Source organism: Bacillus rossius, chromosome 14, assembly GCF_032445375.1.
Source record: "Bacillus rossius redtenbacheri isolate Brsri chromosome 14, Brsri_v3, whole genome shotgun sequence".
Taxonomy (NCBI): domain Eukaryota; kingdom Metazoa; phylum Arthropoda; class Insecta; order Phasmatodea; family Bacillidae; genus Bacillus; species Bacillus rossius.
Genome location: NC_086341.1, coordinates 2,645,161 through 2,665,331, shown reverse-complemented (window position 1 = coordinate 2,665,331; position 20,171 = coordinate 2,645,161). Strand labels below are relative to the sequence as shown.

The window sequence follows — 20,171 nt, the reverse complement described above, 5'->3', positions numbered from 1 at the left end:
CTTTCTCTCTCTGTTGTCTGAGCTGCGCATGCGCAGTATAACTCACTCAACGCTCCGCCCAGACTCGTGACCTTCCATCAGCAGCCAGCCAATAGATGCGAGCTTAGCGGAAAAAAATATAAGCTCCACCTCCAGTGTACCAGTTTTGTACAGTTCTAATACCAGTTTATTGGTATACGCACCAGTTTTCTCGCTGCCGTGACATGTTCAAGTTTACGTTCATCTTGATGTCTTGATACCAATAATTAATTATTTACGATCCCCAGAAATAAATTGTTAGTTTAAAAAATATGCGTCAACTGTACTGAGGGCGTACGGTGTTGTAGTGAAAATTATCGGTGAAAATTAGTGGGCGCCACCACGTGGACCCGGCTGGAGACCCTAACCCAGGGTGTTACGTGGCCCGTGTGTGGCGAGATATTGGCCCTCTAGATGTTACACGCAGCTCTCGACCCTACCTAAGCCCGCTCTCAGCGTCGGGCACGCTTCTAATCCGCAGTGGGTTCTCAGGGCGTCCCACACGCCGCCGGCCAGGTTGGGACCCCACGTGGCCCCCCGAACACAAAAACACGTAACACAGTTAATTGGTTTATTCTACTCACGATATACGTCCGTACACGCTCCTTCACTGATACAACTGAGAAAACGCCCGAGGCACGAATCGAATTAGGTGAGGCGAACCACGCACGTGGCCGCCCCAAGTCGTTACTTATTACACTGATGTTATAAAAACTCCGAGGAGTGAATATTGAATACTTATACAGTCTCTCCGACCGAGAGAGGCCCCGAGGATGAAAAGAAAGAGATTCGAATAAATTAAGCTATAGAATTACTACTCAGTGAATCAACGGTGAAGTCCTCGGGGTGTCTGCAGAGACGTCCGCTCTCGGCCGGCTGTAGAAGGAGACTGGGATGAGCTCATGGTTTGCAGGTGGCAACATGGCGCCCTTCGCACGGAACACAATTACTGTTACAACATTCTGCGATTCCGTGCCCCGGCGAAAGTTAAGTAAATCATAGATTAACATTAATAAATATATAAAAACTACTGGCAATTTAAAGTACATTAATATTTACGTAGTTATTGAAAATTTATATAAAACATTCCTACCCTTGTCCAAGTCCGTGCCTATTTGGGTCCGCCCGGGCAACGTCTATAACGTAATATTTAAATTAAAGAAATACATGAGTAAACTGCAACAAAACACTGGGGCAAAAGAATGAAAGAAAAAGGGTTACAATATTAATTAACACATTTAGGGGTGCGGCGCACTGCAGCTAAGCGCCCTCTTGCTGTAGTTCGTGGCGCGCAGTTTGAATCGCACACGGCTACGTACGTTACGACACAAATGCCGGGTAGGAAAGGTGTTGGGAAAGGGAACGGAGGATGATCAGGCTCATGGGGCGAAGCCCCGGCTTACGTCAGTACAATACTTCCGAAATTATAAAATACGTATAAAACACGTATAAAACACTTACCAAGACTTCGCTCATTTTATCTTGTGAAGTTTGTCTCGTACCAGTATTTCGGCTAAGTTGTGACATAAATACAGTATCAGAACTTAACAATCAGCCACGTTTGTACATTCGTGGGTTTACGTTTTTCCCTCGTGCATTTTAGATTGTCTCCTGCTATAATTACTCGGACTTTTACACGCCTAGGCTTAAATTATTACATGTTTAGAAATAAAAGCAACTTTTTATGTTATAAAATATGGATATTTTGCGATTTAAAATGTGCATTGCCGACTATAAACGTTACGTTTTTCACAATGTTTTTAGGCCTACTATAGTTGTTACATGACGCAAATAGCGGGATGGATTCAATTTTTGAGACGTAATTCGCGTGAAAGTATTGTATTGGATTAAATGGGAACTAAACGGAACCTGAAGAATATAGTGCAAATAACGGGAAAACGTAAATAACGGTAACGTAAATAAGGGGTTTCACTGTGCATAGTAAACACAGCCAGTCTCCCGGAAAGCCAGCCCAGCATGTGACCTCGCTCGGAGAGAGACGTGCAAAAGCACGTTGGCACGGCCTAGGAAGGGGTTTGGCGCTGGTGTCAAGTCCACTCTTTGTGTTTTTAAAGATACCTGCAAACATTATTCCAAGATTTTATCACGTGCATAAACAATAGTCACCAACTCAGATATGGTAGCATGATGCATGATGATAAACTTTTAGTAAAGACTTACTCAGAAGTGCCCCCCCCCCCTCCACCCGAAATTTGTTATGCCATTTTCTCAATTGATTTACTCAATTATTTTATAATATTATACTTTTTTAGTATTATATTTTATCCTGAACCGACAGATGCCAAACTGCTTTTGTTGAGGAAAGTGCGGGGTTGCCAATTTGATTTACAAGATCCCTTTAAATTATCAAAGCACCAGAAACGTATTTTCACATTAGAAGCTATAATTATGTAAATAATATATGCATTCTTCTCGTCTTTTAACCCCCCCCCCCCCCCCCCCGAAATTTTAATGACGCAGTCTGCGTCGTTACCCCCTCTTTGTGGGCACCCCTGACTTACTTTCATCCAGTACTTGAGCTGGATGTTGGTCTGGAAGGGCTTGAGGGCGGAGTGCTTGACCCAGCAGCGCGTCACCTCGGCCAGGGGGTCGAGGAAGGTGACGTGGTACCGCACCTGGCAACAACACGGAGCACGGCACACGTCACACGTCACTCCTCCGCTCGCGCCAGGCCCCGCCGGGCGCCGGGGGGTGGTACTGACCGGCACGTCGGGGTTGCGGCCCGTCTCGAAGTAGGTGAGGTAGTCGGGGTCGTAGTCCACCATGGAGGGCCACCAGGGGTAGCCCGTCTGGCGCGCCCACACCAGCGAGCCGGCCGTGAAGGTGTTGCTGATGAGGTCCACCTCCTCCGCGGGCGTGGCGCGCCTCTCGGGGTCGGCGCAGCTCGTGTGGTCCCGGCCTGCGCACCGTGTCACCACTCCACCAACACGGCACGCGCACTCGCTGTCGCGATCGTCACCAGTCCCACCTCGGTCACCCGTCACCACTCCACAAACATGGCGCGCACTTACTGCGGCCGTGCCGGCAACAGCTTGGATTTTGTGAAGATTGTAATTATTTCCAGGAAATTTTGACTCGGAACGAGATAAGTGTTCCTGAAAACGAATTACAATGATTAAATGCATGAATTGTAACGAAATAAATCAAAGGAAAGGACTGAAATGTGTTGAAAAAGTTTATCTTCTCGAACAAATTAATGTGAAATAACTAAAATAATCTTAAACGATACAAATGGACCCAAAATAAATCCATTTATACGGAAATGAGTCGGTAACCTAATACATGAAACCAAATCACTCGATACAATAGAAATAAAACGATTTGTACCCAAATGTAATATGGTAAATAAAATGAAGTAGAAAAAACAACAAACAGTATCAAAAGAACCCATTTATAATGAAATAAGTGTTCTTAAATATAAACAATATACAATGATTAAACGCATGAATTGTAACGAAATAAATCAAAGGAAAGGACTGAAATGTGTGGAAATGTTATCTACTTGAACAAATTAATGTGAAATAATTGAAACTGGAAGAACTGAATGAACAGATGGTGAAGTTATCTGCACGTGCTGGTGACCATAGGCGTAATTATTAGGGGGTGGCAAGGGGTGGCAGTCGCCTCCCTAGAATTGTCCGACCCCAGTATTGAAATAAAAAAAAAATGAATAATTTACAAAAAGTTGTGAAATGTTGTCATTTGTGGTGGAAATAGAATGAAAAAGCTTAAAAAAAACAACTAACATTTGTTTTTTAAAATATCCCATTGGAGGACGCCCGGTCCCCCTTACACATGGGGGTATTCCATACCCCCAGACTCCCGGTACGCCTTGCCACCGCAGTTAGAAAGCTGTAATTACGCCTGTGGCTGAGCCTGAACCGCTGCGAGGCAGTTGCGGCAGCGGCGTGGACGCGACGAGTTACTGGCAAGCGAGCGCTCCTGGAGCGAGCGCACAGACGAGAGTACGCTGACGTGCCGTGAGCCGAGACAAGAGGCTAGTTAGAGCACGAGCTCACATGACGGTAAAGATGCAAGTGACTCTAGTCTAAGAGGTCTTATTACAGATGTGCTGGTTACGTGGGCGTTCGGACACACGATGCCACACAACTCACACTGTCAGATGAGATTATTTAGTATCCAGAGGAGTGGTTGATACATTAACGACAACAATAAAAGCACTTACTTATTTTTGCAAGTGTATGACTGAGCTGAGAAAATTTCCACTCTTAATCACTCTCAAACAGTAAAACTTTTGGCTGCATCATGTTGGTTTGAAATAAATGACAAAGGTTATGATTTAAACATTTAAAATTTCCTGCTGCCATTCTGGTAATGCGCGACTGTGCAACATTTTCCGTAAAGATGTTTTGAATGCAACAAAGTGTCTGTTCCCTCACCCAAAACTGTTTCTTTCTGGTTTTCAACTAGATACACTAATTGTGCTGCAGCCCGTGCCTCCGCTGTCTCCAGGACGGAGCCAGACGTATCATGGGCCTCTGAAGAGCTCGCTTCAGGACCACGTGTCCGCCCCATCTCTCTACCGGCACGTGACACGCAGTAACACTGCCTTGAGCCCAGCGATTACGGTGACTGCGATGACTGACAAGGGTGAAGGTTCGCAAAGTGTTAGTTTTGCAAAATATATCCACTATAATGTACATTAAGGACAAATATTTTTGGAAAAGCAAGAATGAAATTGCAAAGCCATGTCCGGAGAATGGAAAAAACAGAGGCTAACTAGGAAAACGATGGAGCTAAAAGCATTGGAAGAAGAACCCAAGGAAGACCAGGGAGAAAGTGGCAGGAGAGAGAGGAGAGTAATGAAACCGAGTGAAGGAGAAGGAATGATGGAGCGACAAGAGGAAGATGGGAGGCATTTTATTTTTTAAGACCTTGCCGCAGGTTGGACGATTTTTGAACAGCAGGCACTTCGGACTTGCACCTCCCTTCCCCCTTGGGTTGAATGTCTCATTGAGAGCGAGGTAACGATAAGCATACAATACAGATCAGGGATACTCGGCCATGGTCTACCGCAGGTGTCCCCAGACTTGTTGGTCCAAGGGCCACGCTAGCTGCCTAGTTCATCGTACCGAAACACTGTTAAGACCAAGGCAGGCCGGATACCGGTGGCGGTAAGGACCGAGGAGCAATCCCGACACTTCCAGGGAGCGCACCTGTGTTCATGGAGCAGGTCCAGTAGGCGGGCACCTCGGAGGGGTCGCTGACGGACGGCACGAACCGCCACTTGCGGCACCTGGGGTCACAGCACTCGATCCACGTGCCCTGGTCGTTCCAGTGGCTGTAGACCCACTGCACGCACTGGCGCAGGTCTCGGTCCCGGGGGGGCGACGGCAGCACGCAGCAGGCCAGCCGCTCCCCCTCGTGGCCCTTGAGGCTGCCCTGGGAGGGCGGGTGGCCCTTCTCGCAGTAGTCGTAGCGCACCACGATGGACACCTTCTCCTGGTCGACACCTGGCCCCCACCACCACGTCCCGTCAGTCCGCGTCGCGGGCACGCACGGCGCAACTCACCTTCTCGCTCGCCCCTCGCGCCCACTTACTGGCCTTGGAGTCGTCGCTGGCCTGCGACAGCTGCCGGGAGCCCGAGCTGCCGGGCGGGGACCACGGCAGTCCCTTGCGAGGCTTCCTGGCGAGAGCAGGACTGCGAGACACGCCCCCCTGCAGCACCGACACCACTCTGATGTCACTCACACGTCGCGACACACCACCAGCCCAAGTATCATAAAACCTTTATGGAATTTTGACACGTAACTTCATATAAAATAATGCAGTTCGATTGGCAAAATTTACATCTACATTTTTTTCCAGGTTATAGGCGGTGCGACATTCTGAAGCAGAGGTGATATAACGGCAAACATACAAAAAAACTCAAATCAATGGAGATTATACTTTTTTTTTAATTTTTGTAAGAAATTTAAGCATTTATACTGTTGTTGGAGGTATAGCTCTGTGAAAAGTGAAATTAGTTTAGTTTTTACTGAAATAGTTATCATTTAACTGTTTTTTTCTACCTATATTATTTGGAAGCAACTATGGAGTATGCACAGTTATGACTATATTCAGCTGCTGAGTACGCTTCAAGAACCGACCACTAGCTCCGGCATCTCCGCGGGAGAGCAAAGGTGGAGTACATACCCGTTTCCGAGGCCGCTGAGGCGCTGGACTGCAGCCGATGATGCACACTTCATCATCCGGATCTTCAGATATGGTCGGCAGCAAATTGTCTTTGTCATCATACTCCTTGAAATGAAACAGAAAACAATGTTTGGTCCAACAATAAAAGCAGGCGTACTCTGACGGAAAAAAAACAAGCTAGTCAAGATTAATTTGTGGCAAAACTAGTGATCAAATCACTTCCACCTAATGATGCATAAACTATGGTGTTCACATTTTGCCAGAAATACAGTCATTTAGGTTTTTTTTCCTATTAAGATTCTTATGTTTTTGCTTTGCTCTACAAGCCCATAGCACCTCTGACCAAGGTGCTTGTTCTAATTGTCGTTATTTCTCTATTATCGTTCTTTCTCCACAGATTTTCTGTGATGTATTTCTCTCAAAGTCTAAAATCTGTACAAACTATCGTTTCATCACGATGTAACACCCCTCATGAAGTGAAGTAATATTACAAACCTGGGACGTGCCTGCAAGCGAGGGAAATGTTAAACGGGCCGCCAACGAAGTCTTAGATTTGCAAAAGCTCAGATAGGTCTCCGAGAAACGGTGCCTCGGTCTGACTGGCACAAAGTTTAACTAAGGAGAGTACGCCAGCCTGACAAAGAGTAAATCACCCAAAGTAACCAAATTATAAAGTGAATAAAATTTACGAAAATAGTTTAAAATTATAATAAAATTAAAAAAAAAGTGTCGAAATTCCTCATTTCCGGCACAACGAGAGGGGTGTCAAGCTATCGGAACTGATAAACAAAGTTACTGCTAAAATGTGCGTTCCCGGGGGCCATCGCAAGTCGCAGCTGCACGGGTTCGACGGTCAAGACTCGCCTTTTTGGCTTGCTTCTTGTCCTCTCCCTCATCTGTCTTCTGCGAGAGGTCGGGCGTGGAGCTGGCGCTGGTGTCGAGATGGCGCGAGCTGTCGAAGCCCTCGTCCGACCCGTCCTCCACCTGCAGTGCAGCCAACACCCGCCTGCTGCTCAACAGTCCGTTCTGACACCCGATCTGAGCGGTTGGCGACCACGTAGGTCCTGTCCTGTTTACACGAGGTGACAGGGTGGCTAGCAAACCTGTGATGAAAAATTCACTGACTTTTCCTGACCACCAGGGGCGCAGCCAGGGAGGGTGGGGGTTGGTTTAGGGGTTCATACTCCCCCCCCAACCCCCGTAGCACCAAATCTTTAATTAATTTCTTATTCATCACTCAAACAAATTTCATATTAAAATTAATAAAATTTTTACCATTACAATATTTAAATTTAAGTTTACCGAAAACTGCTGAAATAGCACTATTTTACACCTTAAAATCCAAATTTTCCCGGGGGAGGACCCCCGGAGCCCCCCACTTTAATACGTTGGAGGGGGGGGGGGGGGGCATGCTTCTTAACACCCCCCCATACACAAATCCTGGCTACGCCGCTGCTGACCACTAATATTAGTTAGTCACCAATAACTCTCTCTCTCTCTCTCTCTATACAAATATATATATATAAATTAAAATTTCAAAAACTGCTACTCGTAAGCATACCAGATTTTTTTTTTTCTGTAGCTAACCATCCTGACTTTTCTAGGTTTTCCCTTTTGCTAAACACGCTGTGTAAATAGGTTTTGCAGGTTGTGATCTAAAAGTTCTGTTAAAACACCTATAGAATACCATGACATGTTGACTACGGTGACAAAAAAATGTTTTCTTGTATCTCTCAGATTCGCAGATAGCTGGCAAGCAGTACACTACAATTCTACAACCCTATACTATTAAACAAGAAAATCTTGTTGATATGCACTAGCTTTTTATAAAATGTAATAAATTATATTTCCGAAATAAATCTAGCAAGGTCCCAACTGCAGCAGAAATCATTTTACTACACATTTTTTAAATATAAAAATACAACATTAAATAAATAAATATCAATGTCTTGGAAGTGCCAAATAAATAAATATTTTTGTATTATTGTATACAAAGTCTGCATTATTCTAGCCTATTCATCCATATATAAAATATTCTATCCTCAATACGCACTTACAGTATGTATGACATACTGACTTCTGATTGAAGGAAGAATTGTCAAGATCTGCAGAATCAAATAAACTTTAAATCATGTAAAACACAGACCACAGCAAAAAGCTATGATTAAGTGCTCAATAACGTGGATCTGTCAAAATTAATTTCCACACAGTTAACTTTATTAAGAGTTTTTCAACCACTGTTATCAATTCCCTTAAGGTACATTTACCAGTCAGTGATAGACGAAGAAAATTTTTTTTTCCAGAGTGAATTTGGAATTTTTTTTTTTTTTTTTTAAATGTGTGCATGGAGTCCATGTGAAACATCTTGTTTATTATATTATAAGGTATAAGAAAAATAATTCTCTTTGGCTGATTTCGCAGATAAAAAAAAAATTATGCAAGTATGAGAGAGTTCAATTGCGTACTATTGCACAAGTATGCCACGTCATTTCTACCTCTCCCCTGCCGTCTCATCTACTGGTTCCCCCACCACGTACCTAACTATTTCCCTCATGCGATCGGAATTTCCCTCACGCTCGAAAAATTGCAGCCTCCCCAGCAAAGAAGTTTTCTCTTCGAAAAACCTTAGCAGCGCATTCCGTTTTGATTTTTGGCCGATCGTGTCGTGATTAGTGGACCGGTCGGTGAGACAAGCGCACCTTGTCTGGCTTCACGTCTGCCGCCTCCGAGGGCTGCTCCCCCGACGCTGCCTCCAGGTCCACATCCACCTGCAACCACAGACGCACTCGCCTTCGTCAGTCCAAACTTCACACCCGCGATGGCTCCGACAACATTGTTGGTGTCGCTTACCAGTCCAGGTATTTACCCAGGGTTCGGAAAAATTTGCATCTTCAACAAGAGTACAAAACAGATGAGTGTATAATTTTAACTTGTGATATCCCCAATTCTTCACACAAGTTCATTATGTTTTAAATTAAAAAAAAAAGAGGGTTGTCTATAAAGTCGGTTTACGGACGATAATTTCACGTGATAACGTCATAAGAAAACATTGATGGATCAAAATTGCATACTTTTTTTAATTTTCAAATATTATTTACATTTTTTTACAAATTTAATTTAAATAATTTGTTTAAATATAATCACGAACAATTAGTTATAAAAAAAAAACTCCTTAACCTGACCTGTTTGATATTATAGAAGATTTTCTCGCACGGTGGTTGGCCGGTTCTTTCACGCTCGGCTCAGGCGGAACGTAACAATTTTTCGTGCGTGCAGCCGGCGTTGATCGCTTATAAGACGTTATCACGTAAAAAAAAAAAAAAAAAAAAAAAACCAAATCATCACTTGTGATTTTAGTTCAAACAGCATCACTATGAAATTAACAAAATATGTATAACCAATATTGTAATTAAAAAATATATATAGTGAACTAATATTTTCTCCTGTTTGCACTCAAATATTAAATTACCTACTTGATAAAATAAATTTGTTAAATTCAGTTTACAATATGAAATGGTTTGTTATTGACAGTTTTATGGTTATTTACCCAGCAGGCCAGTAACTACCGAGGTAGGCAGTGTTCTGAGTGACAATGGAGTGTGTTTCAAATTATCGGGAAATCTCACATATAAATGTTAAATTACTAAAAGAAAGAATATTACTGACTACATATTAAATAATGGTTGTTGAATGCCAAAAACAATTTACTTAATTCATTTAACCACAAAAGAAGCTTTGATTATTTGATGAAATGTTTCACAGTTTTAAGTTGTCGACCGCAACACTCGCGTCCAGTGAGAGTCCTTGCCTCCCCCACCGCACTCTCGAGACGACACCCTTAGTCGCAGCATGGGCGGGAGTTGTTGGCCCGAGCTATCAGCGAGGCTGCCCACAGGACCAGTGTTGCCAACGCAGCTGCTAATTTTCAACCTTACGTTAAAACAAAAATACCCGCTTTAACCTGCACTTTTAAAAAAAGGTAGCATATTTATACGCCTGGCAAAATGTAAATAAAAGAAAGAAAAAAAAAGTGCAGCGAAACTAATTTATTCTGTAGTTATAACTTAATGATCGCTTAATGCAAATAAAAGGGTTTGAAATCAACTGTACACTGCATTGAATTTGTGAAATTGTTGTGTTTGTTTTATATGAAATGGAAGGGTGTCAGCGCCAAAATGTCAGTTCAAATAGCTTGAGGTTACGTAGTTCAATCATAGATGTTATTATATAAATGATTACCATCTGCGCTGAAGTGCATTGATAAATTTTCAAGCTATGCATACCTATTGAACAAGATTAGAGCTAGAAAACTTACTTCCAATTGCTATAGCAAAAACTGTTCTTTATTTATAATTTCGAGTGTTATTTTTTGTGGTGCAAAAATACTCTTCTTTTAACAGAGAATACTCGGTTTTCCCTACAGTAGTTTAAAATTTCCAAAATTCGGGGGATTACCTGCTAATTGGCAACACTGACAAAAACTCTTAAGAGTTCACATTGTTAATATATAATTCTATGATAATACATAACGAAGATCATTCCTGTGTATCTGGAAGAACACAATGAAGCTTGCTATATTTATAGGAGAAAAAAATAATAGACAGCTTCAAAATTACTGAGAAGTCACCCAAACATCATTGTTTGTTAGCTTACATGTAACACACAAAATGAATGATACTTTTTAAAAAATTTAATGAACAAATTATTATTTTTTTTATAGATGAAGGCAAGTTGGTAATCAAAATATATAATTGTATGTAATTATGTCTTATTTCGGTGACAATGAGAGCATATTTTCACCCAAAAACCCAAGTAGGAGTCAACAATGCTGCGCCAATACCAATGCCCTAGTCCACGATTTTCAAACAAAGCCTTTGAGACAAGCACATCTGCAGTCCAAGGGCAGGTAATGTGAACAAGTCTACTTGTTTCCTGAACTATCTATGATTCCTGGCACTGTCTTCCCAAGTGGTTGGTTTAGCTCATTACCCCTCCACGCTTAAATTAAATTAAGATTAATATTCCACCCTGTGAATAGTAAAACAAAAAAAAAAAAAAAAAATACAGCTTATCTTACATATTTCAATATTTGACTCAATCAAGTTATACAAAGCAATGTCACCAAACCAGATTGCACCACCCGCTAAAACCACTTTTTAGATTTAAAAAAAAATTTAAATGTTGTGGTATACCTGGGTTTCATGTGAAACAACATTTTAACAATGACAGTTGCTGCATACTAAGTAAAACCAAACAACATGCAAGAGAGTTTACGAGAGGGCACAAAACTAGTATCAAGTGATAAAAAAAAAAATTTGTAAGCATTTTTAAATTAAAGTACTAACAGTACTATATAGCAACTTGGTACAATAACTGTAATAAGTTGACTTATTGCAATTTAAATACCACCCCAGTTTCTCGGACCAGTCATTTCTGCACAGCAAGATTTTGTAACAGCAAAAATTAGTTAACGTTTTCAAAACCACTGTGTCTTGGCAGAAGTTAGTCACCAGCAGAGGCGTAATTAAAGCTTTTCAACTGGGGTGGAAAGGCGTACCGGCGGTCTGGGGGTATGGAATGCTCCCATTTGTAAAGGAGGGTCCAAAAATTAAAAAAAAAATACTAGCATTAAATTGTTATTGTTTTAATCTTTTTCAGACTATTTTCACTATAAATCACAAAATAATTGCTAACATTCTCTATTTACCCTAAAAAATTCATTGTTTATTACTTTAATAGCCAAACTATTTGTAAAGAATATATAATTTACACACAACTCAAGATTATGCCTATTTTTAATTGATTAAGTGCTCTGCATGATCTTTAATGATGTAAGTAGAACTGAAACAAATAAAATGCAAAATGAAGAAAGTGCAGTGCTTGTAAAATTTTATTTTATTATTGTTTGTAAATTATTGATATTTTTACTTCAAAATGGGGTGGCTAAATACTGGGTTGGACAGTTCTGTGTTGGCAAATGCTGCCCCTTGCCACCCCCAAATTACGCTTATGGTCACCAGCAAGAAAAAACAGCTGTGAACGCAACCTGGCACCAGGAATTTGTAAAGCTTTGCATCTGCCTGACTAGGATTCAAACCCAGGACCTCTAGAATGTGAGTCTCCAGTGTTATCAAAGCACCAGCTTGCTCCACAGAGATGAAATAATACCAAAGAAATTTGTGATTATGAAAAATTTGCCAGCTTATTGAACCCAGGACTTTGAAATAAGAAATACAGATCCTAGCAGCAGAAAGAGAATGAATTCAGAATCAGAACAAACCAACCACATGTATTAATGCACAAATTTTGATCAATTTCAATGTGTTTCTTAAGAAGAAATACAAGTATTTATGTTACACATGTTCAGCAACAATATGGAGAAACATGAATCAAGCACAACTTAATGACATACTACCGTGAAAATTATTTACAATGATAACTTGGAAAAGTGAAAATATTAAAATAATTAAATAATTAACTGATAAAAAGAAATGGATTTTAACAAAAAGCAAAAACTTATTTTCCTACACATTTTTTTAAAGACACGTAGTTTGATAATTATGTATGACAAAAATAAGATCAATAAAAAAATTATTAAATATAATACCATAAATATCACAAATGATGCATGTAATAGAGTTTACATAAAGAAATTAAAGAAAGAGCAAACAAAGCACTTGGCAATAATTATTAAAATGAAAGGAAGAAAAAATATCTGAAAGATCTACAAATTACTTTATATGTATGTTTATACTGTTACATCAGAACTTACTTTAAGAACTTTTGTGGCTTCAACAGTTGAAACTGCAGTAACTTCAGCAGCTACAACTGGAGACTGGAATCTTATTTGTTTCTTCTTTGCTTCAGTTTCCATTTTTCTAGGATTAGAAAGAACCAATAATTTACTAGATACAAAAGTTTTAATGTAGAGAAAACATTGTTGCTTGCTACGAACAATGGATTATTAAACAAGGCTTACATAAGTTAAAATTATATTCATTAACTATTTTCATACAGTTTTAACTATGAACAATGATAGTCTGTATAAATTTTCACTAAGTAGCTATTAGAATCGTAACCTTGGCGTCAACTTACCTATAATTCTAGAGTCCTCTGCGATTACTTATAAAAAAGAAATTTCTACAGCTGAGACCGAGGTTGAAATCGGATACCTACAGATCGCTTTCTATTGGTCGGCACGTATCAAACCGACGGTTACGCGCGTCAAGCATAAAACTAAAAAAATTAATTCTATAAGTTTTTAAAAAATTTTAAAGGATATTAATTTAATTTTTCTTATTTATGTGACATAAATACCAAATGAAATATTTAATCTTTATTAGGGTGAGTTTCGTTATTTTCGTAATAAGAAGAACCCGCTTGGCAAACTTGTAGGATATATTCCTAACTACTATGCGCGTCAAGCATAAAACTAAAACAAATAATTCTAAAAATTTTTAAAGGAAATTAATTTAATTTTTCTTATTTTTGTGACATAAAACCCAAATGAAATATTTAATCTTTATTAGGGTGAGTTTCGTTATTTTCGTAATAATAAGAACCCGCTTGGCAAACATGTAGGATATATTCCTGACTACTTATTCATAGAGTATTAAATCTATATTGCCAATGTCTACCGTGACCTTAAACAAGAGAATATTCTGGTTGACCAATAAGTTTCACGTTGAGGCCACTTGTGGCGGCCTCAGTCGTCTTGGATATTATTATTATTTTTATTTTGCGTAAAGTTTATTCTAAAATGATTTAATTTTTTATAACACTATTTATGTCCTTATATTATTTAATGATGTATTTTAATATTTATTTATTGTAACTTTTTAATAGTATACTTGGTTTATTTTACGTTAAGTACTCTTACTCTGTAGTGGAATGTACGAGAAGTAACGAAAACGATCTAGCGGAATGAGGGGTGGTAGCAGAGGACGGGGGTGACGTCAGCTGACGTGACGTGTGGGAGGCGGCTGCCAGCTGTTTGCGGGGGTGTGTTTTTGACCACCGGCCGCGGAACTGCTCGTGAATGTAGGAATCGCATCCCAGCCATGGGGAAGTGTGTTTTTGACCGCCGGCCGCGGAACTGCTCGTGAATAGAGGAATCGCATCCCAGCCATGGGGAAGTTGTGTTACGTTACGTGAACAAGAATTAACGGCAATATGACGGTAATGCCATGCCACGTTTGGCGAAGCGAAAAACGTGGTGGTACATGAGTGCGCGATGGTGTGGGGCTAGTGCACGGGCCACAGAAGCACCGCGCTGCTAGAGGCGCAAATAGTGAGTGGGGTTTACGCCTTACCCCGGGAGTCTCCGGCTTCAGAGGTATGCTTCAGTACCAAGTAAGTGTGAGAACTGGATTTTAGTAATTTATTTTCCCGGCTGATACGATTTACAGAAGATGTGAATTGAAAACAGAGTGCGGCGACGGGATTTAGTGGTTGGATTATATAGGCTGAAGAATGTCATAATTTCGGTTCCTCCCCCTCCTCCATAATAGACTTTTTTGGGACTTTGGATTAGAATTAATTATACTGCAAGAGTGTCTGTAAACCAACGTCGTTACACTGTGAATGTAATTATACCAATTTAAATGATACCTAGAATTTACCTTTTAAGTCCCTTTGCCTTTTTACGGTATTTAAGTTTGAGCATCTTTAGTTTGGTAATTCATTATTATACCTATCACGATAGGGTTTCCAGGACTGTCGGTAAATTTAGTATGCTAATATATTTTTTCACGCACTTGCCAAATGTTAGACCAGTCGATGCGCGTCTGTTAAACTTAATTTCTTTACACTCTCATTATCAGTATGTCAGTGGTGACGCGTATGCGGGACTGGCGTGGTGAGTGCGGACGTGTGCAACTACCCCGGTATAAGGGGATTTGGCCACAATGTAAATAAACTTAAACAAAAATAGAAGTGAGCGAGTTTTTCAGTACCCGCCAGTTGTTGTATAAACATCTAACTAGTGTAATGAACACACTCAATTATTCTCATGTTGTTTGTGTTGCACATAAACTTATACGAAACTCAAAAATGAAATTAAACGCAGCATTCTTTTAAATAATGCAGTACATTATTAATAAACAGATAAATAAACTCTTCCCTTTTCAAGTACCAAAATTTTGGATACGAATCACACTCATACATTCTGCACTCACTGTTAGAATTGGCTTTCTGAATAATAAACGTTTCTTGTCACCACCATACAGGAGCGTAGGAACCGAAGGGGACAGGGGGACGTGTCCCCCTGAACTTTTTGGGTGGAGGGGACTGTCCTCCCCAACTTTCTAGACTGTGATATTTTTATTTTATAATATTATTCTGCCCAACTTTATTTGTAGTTTCTTCACTCATCAAATTTTATCTTAAAGAAACAATAATAATTTTAACATCGATGTATCCAATGGTTAGATACAAAAACTGCTTAAAAAGTGCTATTTTGCACTTTAAAAAACAAAATTTTCCGGTGGAGGACCCCCGGACCCCCTGTCTTAGTAACAGGGGAATGGGTTTACATGACATCAAAATCATTATTTGTCCCCCCCAACTTTGTGAACACAGAAACACCACTGCCACCATATGCAGATAGCAATTAGCAGCACGAAAAAACCGAAAATTTTTAACAATTAAAAATTATTCTGGTTAAACCCCGGCTTTAGACCTGATTTACATAACGGATTTTTTTTTTTAATTCTGCCCATATCCTTAAAATTCACATAACATTTAATCTAGAAGTTTTCCGCAGAAGTTAAAAGTCAAACTTCAACAGCATTTAAAAAATATCAAACTAAATTAATTAAATTAATTAGTTGACTGTAAAGTCGGTTTACGGACGATAGTTTAACGTGACAACGTCATAACAAAACATTGATGAAATGATTGCATACTTTTATGAATAAAATTGAATCATTTTTATTGAATTATCACTATGTTGTATGGATACAAAGAAGGAGTGAAATGAAATCTACAATTTTATTAATAAATTTTCTTTTATTTGAACTCATTAATTCAAATATGTTTATTACTTTAACGAAGAAATTATTTTAACTATAACTTTTATACATGTTTGCTATTTAACTTTGACGTCATCCGACCGAAGGCCACCCTAAAGCCCGACCTGCAACCGCCAGTATTCAACCCCGCTAACGGAACGTGCCCCTAGCAATGGCCCACCCGAGTCAGGCGAGCCACCAGCAACCAAGGTAGAACCCGGCCCCCTAATAAACAGACCGACATTACAGCCGACCACGTTGCAAAAACAAACACAGAATATTAAACAATGTTATGTATAAATTATAAGTTGATTAACGAAAGTGCGACGTAGGAGTGCCCGGGCACTCACGTGTGTAAATACGTCGATACGTGTGTGAGTGTCCCCCTGGCGGCCTTCTGCCTAGATTAGTTAATTAACCATGTGACATAATTATTAAAACCTTGTGTTCGTTATTAACCCCCACCAGAGCAGTCCGGCAAGAGACGAACAGTCGCTGGTGTGATGTATATTTAGAGGACATAATTCGTAAACATACTAACTCCAATTTGTAGAAGGAACGAGTGATGTTAATTTAGCCTTTATAATTAATGTAGGAATTTAGCGCCCTTAAAATCTCTTATTAACGTGTCACATTAGAAACTAACGTAATGAGGTCAACCCTGGCGCGAGGGCCACCGAGCCTCGGCCGGGCGCCATGACATCACGCCAGTACAGCGCGACTCGTGGACCGGGGCGGACGCACGTCCCACGGAGAGACATCATCCATTGTCTGCATTTAACTCACTTCTGGTAATTATAGTCACTCCTCGAAACCTCTTTTTACTTATCTCTCCGTGTGTACCCGGTCCAATTTTCGGTCCAGGACTTAATTCGGACGCATAACTTTTAAAACCCCCTGCACCACACTTGGTCTGCGGGGTAGTTTCAGCATACAGCACGGGCCGCCTCCCGACGAAAGAACTTTAACTAAAACCAGTCGCTCCGGCGCTGACACCACCCCGTAAGGGAGCTTCAGAGAATTTAGTTGCGGTCCGCGCTCCACCACAGTGGACGCGAACACCGCCTCGAGACATTGATATATGGGATTGGCCACCTCCAATCGCCCTCACCCCTCTTTTGAGTAACCAGGCTCAGGATCGCCTAGTGCCACGCTAATACGTAATATTTAGTAACTTTGTGCGACGCCTGGAATCTAGAACGTTTTCTTTTGTAAACTTGTGTGACGCGCCACCGCGTAACATTCAATAAACTTGTGCAACGCACCTTCGCGTAACATTTTTTGTGTACTTGTGCCACGTCTTATTACGTAACTTTCAAGCTAACTTTGTGTAATTGTGTAACTCCTGTATTGTGTGACGTCACCCTATGTGCGACGTGGCGTGTAATCAATGGTATTACACCAAACCCACAGTCGCATGAATAAACGACACACGTCATTTGTTGCATCACTTCAGCGTCTGATTAATTAACCATACGACTCCCAACCACCGCCAAGTAGTAGGGAATTCCTCATAACCCACGCAACACCGCCGACGGTCCTAGTGGGCCACGCAGGGCAACCGACCCCACGACCCACCTATCGACTAGAAACAGAGCTAGTCTGGCGCCCACCGGGAAACACTGCATCGACAACCGCCATTCCCACTAGGAGCCGCACCGGGACTCGAGCCCGAGACCCCGGAACACGGCAACTTCTTCCAATCTGTGTTATTCTGTTAAAGATAGTACGATGATAGGAAAAGTAGGAAATGAATGGGAGTGTTTCAAGTTTAATGTGCCTTGTTCGAATCGAGTGAAAGAGAGATAGATGCGGGGCAAGCATACAATGAGCATAACGGGACACAGCGTAATGGGACAATGTGCGTAATGGGACACATTTTGACGTGACAACGTCTAATAAACGGATGAATGCCATCTGCACGCACGAAGAAGTGTCCCTGGAGTCAGTGTACGAGCCCGAAGATGGGGAGGAGGAACCGGAAAGTAGGGGTAAGCACCCTCCACGCAGACGTCGAGTCCCGGTCAGGACGTGCTGCGCGGATTACAGCGAGCCGGTATAAATTACACCAATCCCTGTAGAGGAGATAAGTGTCCCGACCACCCAACTGGACACGAGTGAGCCTACCCCACCTTGCCCATCAGGGACACACATCAACCCAGACCCCGCCACACGATCACAGAGGACCCGGCCTACCTGGCGGAGTACGAGTGGTCTGGCTCCCCGTCGGGCTACTCCACCCGGGCGCTGCCTGTAAGGAGTGTTCCAGTAGCCCCAACACATGTGGTGAGGCCCCTCTCATCTCACCCATCAGCACCATCCATTACACCACCACACACCACTTCCCTACTGACCCCTCAACCCACATGTCACCAAGTCGTGCTAGGGGAAACGCACGTAGTTGCTGCCCCTTTCCAGGAGGATGACGGACACGGGTCAGGGTGTCCCCCCTTCCCCTTCGTAGAGTGGGAAAAGCATTCCGGTCAGGATTATTACACCACCACACACCACAACTCCACCACTTAGTGTAGGGCTCGCAATGCGGACGACAGTGAAGTGCTCAGTGTGTGTAGTGAGGCGTTGATGCACATAGCTGTCTCAGAGAAAGGGGGGGCATATGAAGCCGACCCCCAATGCTCCTCTATGTCGCATAGATCGCTATGCCTCATCAATGTCTCAGGAAAGCATGTGCACCGAACGCTCTCGGGCATGCACGGGGGTGTAAGAAGTGCAGCGGGGCGAATGCCATGCAATTAGTGCCACATCTGCGGAGGAGACTGGTCGGGTGTGGCATATCCCTCTGCCGAACTACAAGAGTGTTGATGTATTTTTTCCACAGGAACATATTAGACTTTATTTTCATTGTTAACATTTTTTATTTTCCAAAAATTTGTTTCAATGTGCGCCTTGTCCCGAACCTGGCCGGTTCAGTTTCCCGCGAAAATCACGCGTTTTGCGCGGGAGGGTTGGCGGGGAGGTGGGTCACGCATGGTGAGAGCGGCAGTATCCTTCCAGAGCTCACAGATGCTGGCAGCCTCTGCACATCACAGGACCAGCATTATCTTTATTTTCACTGACATGTAGTTTACCATAGTTAAGTAATTACTAAACCTTTTCCTTCAGTCCCGTGGTTGGTCTCGATTTACCATGTGGTATGTGACTTAATTAATTAGTGCTCCAAGACGAGCGTGCAACATCATATATGTAAGTACTGTGCAAGGACTGGGATACAGTCCGTCGGCGCCTCACGCGATAACTTAGCCAGCCGGCTACTTAGTTTTAGCCTGCACGAGGCAGCCAGTAGGCAATACGTAACCAACTTTCTATCGAATCAGTATCTGGGACAGTTTCAGAACTCGTGTAGCGTCACCGGAGTTGCGGGCCTACACGATCCTAGCCTAGTGTAATACACAATTTCATTGTGAAGAATGATCTTGTCAGGGTTCATTTATGTAATCATCGTGTCGTGTTACAACTAAATGACCTTATCGCATATTAAAATCACGAGCCGCCACTGAGAGAGTGGCTGCGCGTGTGACGATTCGTTTCGGGACAACCGTTACAGCCAGGAGGTGTAGCACATTGTAAAGGGCTATGCCGGAATAAATTAATAAGTTGTAACCCGGTGTTTTTCTTGGACTTATCAGGCGTCCCGAGTGGCCTAAACAGCTTGGGGCGCCCTGCTGCATCGAAGCTCTGCCACAAGGTGGAACCTACCCCGAAATTCCAGACAGTTCGTAAAACTTCTAAATTCACACGGAGGTAGCGGGGTTCGTGTCAACCTAAAACACAGGTTTTCCAGCTGTAGCACTCATAATGTACATCTGAACAGAAACAAATGCAAAAGGGAGCCAATGTGTAATAAGGACTTGAAACAATGTGTGTCATACGCAAATATGCGATGAATTCTTTCAACTGTACTGTGCGTGCAACACTATATGCTGGGAAAAACAGAACAGCTTGAC

General features: G+C 41.9%; 1 protein-coding gene across 1 annotated transcript in view; it reads right to left on the bottom strand.

Annotated features, from left to right (window-relative positions):
* Window positions 1-13,362, bottom strand: part of LOC134538974 (uncharacterized) — a 34,683-nt gene extending 21,321 nt beyond the window's left edge. The window contains exons 1-9 of the mRNA XM_063380627.1: window positions 13,292-13,362; window positions 12,969-13,074; window positions 8,896-8,964; window positions 7,061-7,180; window positions 6,197-6,301; window positions 5,602-5,719; window positions 5,217-5,513; window positions 2,742-2,938; window positions 2,541-2,654 (exon numbers count right to left, since the gene is read on the bottom strand). Of these exons, the coding sequence (XP_063236697.1) occupies window positions 2,541-2,654; window positions 2,742-2,938; window positions 5,217-5,513; window positions 5,602-5,719; window positions 6,197-6,301; window positions 7,061-7,180; window positions 8,896-8,964; window positions 12,969-13,070 (1,122 nt within the window). The 5' untranslated portion in view covers window positions 13,071-13,074; window positions 13,292-13,362. The remainder of the gene's footprint in view (window positions 1-2,540; window positions 2,655-2,741; window positions 2,939-5,216; window positions 5,514-5,601; window positions 5,720-6,196; window positions 6,302-7,060; window positions 7,181-8,895; window positions 8,965-12,968; window positions 13,075-13,291) is intronic.
* Window positions 13,363-20,171: the final 6,809 nt, after the last annotated feature.